Source organism: Portunus trituberculatus, chromosome 21 (genome assembly GCF_017591435.1).
Source record: "Portunus trituberculatus isolate SZX2019 chromosome 21, ASM1759143v1, whole genome shotgun sequence".
In the NCBI taxonomy this organism is placed as follows: domain Eukaryota; kingdom Metazoa; phylum Arthropoda; class Malacostraca; order Decapoda; family Portunidae; genus Portunus; species Portunus trituberculatus.
This window is the reverse complement of record NC_059275.1, coordinates 5489375-5494374: the sequence shown is the minus strand read 5'-3', so window position 1 is coordinate 5494374 and position 5000 is coordinate 5489375. Positions and strand designations below refer to the sequence as shown.

The following is a 5000-nucleotide window of genomic DNA, read 5'->3' as shown; positions in this document are numbered from 1 at the left end:
TGCCAAGTATGCTGTATATGTATCTGTATTTTCAAGAACGTCTCTCTCTCTCTCTCTCTCTCTCTCTCTCTCTCTCTCTCTCTCTCTCTCTCTCTCTCTCTCTCTCTCTCTCTCTCTCTCTCTCTGCACTCTTTTTCTACCATAATCCTTCACCGTTCTGATCCTCTTTATTTAAATTCAAATCCTCGTGAACCATTTTGTTCTGCAGTGCTAACCCTCCCCTCTTGTCCTTTGCAGGGCGGGGACCTTCTCGGCCTGCTTAAGAAGTTCAGAGTGACGAAAGAAAACGAGAAGGTGAGTGTCTGTTGCTGCTGCTGCTGCTGTTGACATTTCCTGCTGGAGGGCCTTGTTAGCTTTTTTACGTGCGTGCCTCACAGAACGTGTTTCAGCAGCTCAGAAATTAATAAAAAAGACAAAAAAATATACTTGCATTGACTGGCTGACTCGTGGACTGGCTGGCTGGCTGACTCGCTGGCTGGCTGAATGACTCGCTGGTTGGTTAGCTGGTTGGTTAGCTGGCTGGCTATCTAGTTGGTTGAATGACTGGCTGACTGGTTGGCTAGCTGACTAGTTGGTTGGATGAATGACTAGCTGGCTGGCTGGCTGGCTGGATGGCTGTTGTGTTGGTCAGCCGGACAGAGTCGTGACCGAGACAGAGGGAGTGTTGGTGATGACGTGTTGAGGAAGGACAGTGGCCCGTGTTCTCAGTAGGACTACTTTCCAAGGCCACAGAGCTGAGTAGTCGGATTTTCATGAGTGTTTCTCCCATTGATGGCAATAATCTCTTGTTAAACTATAATTCACTATAATCACTATAATTTTATGAATACTATTGAAAACCCAATAATATTTTTGCATAGGCTGGAAGAGCGAGTAGTGTGTGTGTGTGTGTGTGTGTGTGTGTGTGTGTGTGTGTGTGTGTGTGTGTTCAGGTGAAAGTGAAAGCATGCTTGTTTTATAACTGTAAGTGTCTTATTTATAGCTTATTTACTTCTAGGAGTTAATTAAGTGTTGAGGCTGTAAAATAATACCTGAGGGTGAATAATATGTTATGTTTGTCAGGAGTTTGAATAATTTATTGTCCCTGCTGTGTTACGACATGCTAAACATTCCCAGAACCTTAGAAAAAAATATTTACACTTGCTTTCTGAGTTCTAGGAAATGGTAAGGTGTGATTGCCAGTCATATGTATAACTGGACGCGGGCATGATGTAATATGGTTCCTTGGAATACGTAGCTGGCATATAATAAGATAAACATGATGCAGTATCCTTAGAAATATGTAACCGCCCATCTTAGTTTATTTCAATGCATATTCAAAACGGTGCATGGTTGTTTTAAAATTCCACTAGAAATCATAGGATACACCAAGAAGATTCTGCATTATCTGTATGGAAAGCCTCGTGAGAACTCAATATGTTGTCTTTGTATTCTTTTAAAATTATGCAAATGAAGGCTCAAGGTATCCAAGGAATATATGCTTGTGTATTATATATTGATAATGCATTACATTACATAAGAATCTAAGGAAATAAGTGAAGTCGCAAGAAACCGTTAGGCCTACACGTGGCAGTCCTTGCATGAAGTATAACTGTCTATTTCCACCTGTCATGCTCATCTATAAGTTGATCTAATCTTCTTTTAAAGCTCCCTAATGACTCGGCACTTACAACAACTGAGCCAGTCCCATTCATCCACCACTCAATCTGAGCCACACATTGTAAGTCGTGTTTTCAAGGCTGTTTTTATTAATTATTGTGCAGAATATTTGTTAAACTATCATCAGGATCATGGAAGCATCTCTGGAAGTCCTAATAACTTTCACTACAGCCAATAAAAAAAAAAAGTGATAAGACGACAAAACGTTTTAGAACACTGTGCCGTGCCGTGTGGTGCCAAACTGATCACATGTGAGGGAAGGTCACAGGTACCTTCTCTAATCCTTGACTTGGCCCCTTCACTGACTACCCGCATTTCACAACTGCGTACATGACATTGCGTGTAAAATAGTAATCCTGTTCTCGGAAACTCGACACTTTCCCTTTCAACATACGATTTTTTATTCTTTAGGGTTTTATATAAGAAGTTATCTGATTGAGAAAAACAAAAACTACAAAAAAAAAGTAAATGAATATGATAAATAAACAGATGAATGACTAAAAAAAATCCCCAGTGAACATGGGTCTTGTCCAAATAAAGAAGTCATATATAGAAGGAGTTACGTTATATTTTCTTTCTCAGAATATTCTCTCCACAATCTTCCGTGTTGTGTTATGGGACATTCGTTTGCCCGGCACAAATATTTAAGCTTCCTGGAAGGCGGCCTTGAAAGAATTAACACATAAGTGATATGAATTTGTGGTCTTCCTTCCATATATCCTGAGTGAATAACCAATGATTGTGTGCGTATGTATGTACCTTATGTATCAATTTGTTTGTTGTAGAATATTTTAAGGCTAAAAAAAAAAAGGAAAAAGGAAGGAGCTCAATAAACAATGAAAATAGTAATGATAATAATAATAATAATAATAATAATAATAATAATAATAATAATAATAATAATAATAATAATAATAATAATAATAATGATGATGATGATGATGAAAGGTAAGTAAAGGTTGAGTACTTGGTATTTCTCTAGCTCCAGATCTTAAAATATTTGTAATACGTAATCAAATAAATATCGAGAGAGAGAGAGAGAGAGAGAGAGAGAGAGAGAGAGAGAGAGAGAGAGAGAGAGAGAGAGAACATAGTACCAAAAAAATCTAAAACGGCACAAAAAATAATAGAAAAGTAAATGAATTGTGATGTAATGGTTTGTTTACTTGTGTTTCAGGAGAGCGAGATCTTCACTCTTGCTAACCTGGACAACGGCTGCATCAGGAAGTTTATCGTGAAGAAGGTGGATGAGTCGGTGAGTGTACTGTGTGTGTGTGTGTGTGTGTGTGTGTGTGTGTGTGTGTGTGTGTGTGTGTGTGTGTGTTTGCCCTTCCACCACTACCACCTTTTGCTGCTGAGTTCGTTACAATTTCTTACGTGATTTATTTTATGTTCTTGTCTTTTGTTGTTGATGTCTTCGTGTTGTTTTTATGGCCTGATTCAGACATACATGTGTTATTCACTCAAAACATGAACTAAATCTATCAGTAGAATTAATTTATCTCCCAACCTGCTGCAAAGAGAAAAAAGTAAGAAAAATCATTAAACTCGTTTCCTGCCGTCTACTATGAATGATTTTTCCAGTTCCATTGATCAATAAAGAAAAAATTAACACGAGCATAAAGATTAATGAACCTGCCAATCCTCTTGCTAAAACAAAATAACATCGGACAAACACATTTACTACATCTCTTACTGTCTTGTGTATACCATTTACAAACGTTTCATCTAAAGCCATCATAAATACGTGTTAACCACTTTGACTCTCTCATTAAGACAAAAAGATATAACAAAAAATACATTTACTACGCGTTCCACCATTTATTGCGCATTCATTCGCAAATCTCATTAACTAAAACGATCATAGATGCAAATAAACCTTCCCAATACCCCACGGCAAAATAAAAGAGGATCAACACAACACATTTACGACTATTTACCAACTGTTGCCCGCGAGCAGAATTGAGTGACCTGCCTTGACCTAGACTATAAAAGAAAGGAAAAACAAAAGCTACTCATTATGGAAATTGATAAGCCACTTTCTCCCATTATAAGCTTTGAGGAACAAATGTAATGAGTTTTATTGCTTGGGATACAAAACAACACAGAGGAAGAATGAGCTGTAGTGCATATTAGCTCTTACGAGTGTGTTCGTGATAAGCTACACTAACTAAAGTAAGACAATGTAGAATAGCAAAGGCGAAAATTTCTCCCTATATACGTCAGCTGAGCTGTAAGGAAAGGAAGCTAAAGAAAAAAATATAAGCCAAAAAAGATTAAGACAATTTTCACTCATATAGGCACCGTGTGTTGGCGGGCAAGAGGTTCAGTTTTCACTCTCAAATAGAGATGGTATAATGAGGGTGAATCTGTTGTCCATCCACCCAGCTCGTTGCTTTATTGTACCAGAGAACTGCCTACCTGGATGATTAGTTCTCATCCGACTATATTGATGTATCTTGTCTCTTAGCCCTTTCATTGCTTCATCCAACACAATACAAGACACAATACAAGGTTTTTCACAAGCACTTACAGGAATCAAAAGCTAGATTAAAAGAGCTTTCCAGTGTTTGGCCTATATATGTGGCTGTAGAAGATAAAGTAGTGTCTCATGTTGATTTGTGATTAGTGAAAGGTGTACCAAATAGCAGTCAAAGGGTTAAAGAAGCTTAATACTCTTCGTTCTGAGTTATATACCCAACACTGCAGACACAACTAGTTCTGGCTGCCACCTCCAACTGCAATTCATTTCCATTGTTGCATTTCACCTCGTTCCTTACGCAATACGAGATGTTAACAGGCATACGAGTAACACAATCTTGCCTAACACCAGGAAACATTGGCAGTTTTCTCTCTCAATTAGAGGCTTTGTGTTGATGAGGGAAGGTTGAGATAGGGAGAATACATGGTAGGAAGGATTAAGGCCATTGTCACTATCACAGGAGACGGTGGGTTGTGGGTAGGGGAGGCTAAGAGAGTGAAGAATGCTAACTACTACACTTTCACTATCAAATGGAGAAGGTAAGGTGTGGGTAAGGTAAGGTACGAGACAAACGGAGGCGATGTGCTGGAGGGAAAAGAGAGGTTAAGAGGAGAAAAATAGAAGCCAGAATAGATTAAGACCGTTTTCACTCTCAAATGGAGGCGGTGTGACGGGGGAGGAGAGAATGCAAGCCAGTTATTTCCTAAGAGCGAAGGCGCGAGGCAAACTGTGAGAGCCCTCTGGTGGCGGGCGCGTCAGTCTCACCTCAAGGTCGTGTCAGGTGGGAAAAGTCAAGGATGATGCCAACACTGCCCTTTCTCGGGATGCCACACACACACACACACACACACACACACAC

General features: G+C 39.2%; 1 protein-coding gene across 11 annotated transcripts in view; it reads left to right on the top strand.

Annotated features, from left to right (window-relative positions):
• LOC123507179 (mucin-5AC-like) overlaps positions 1-5000 on the top strand; it is a 170539-nt gene that overhangs the window by 136676 nt on the left and 28863 nt on the right. For all 11 annotated transcript variants that reach the window (XM_045259854.1, XM_045259855.1, XM_045259847.1 and 8 more), the window contains 2 exons: positions 238-294; positions 2837-2914. In XM_045259854.1, coding sequence (XP_045115789.1) covers positions 238-294; positions 2837-2914 — 135 coding nt within the window. The remainder of the gene's footprint in view (positions 1-237; positions 295-2836; positions 2915-5000) is intronic.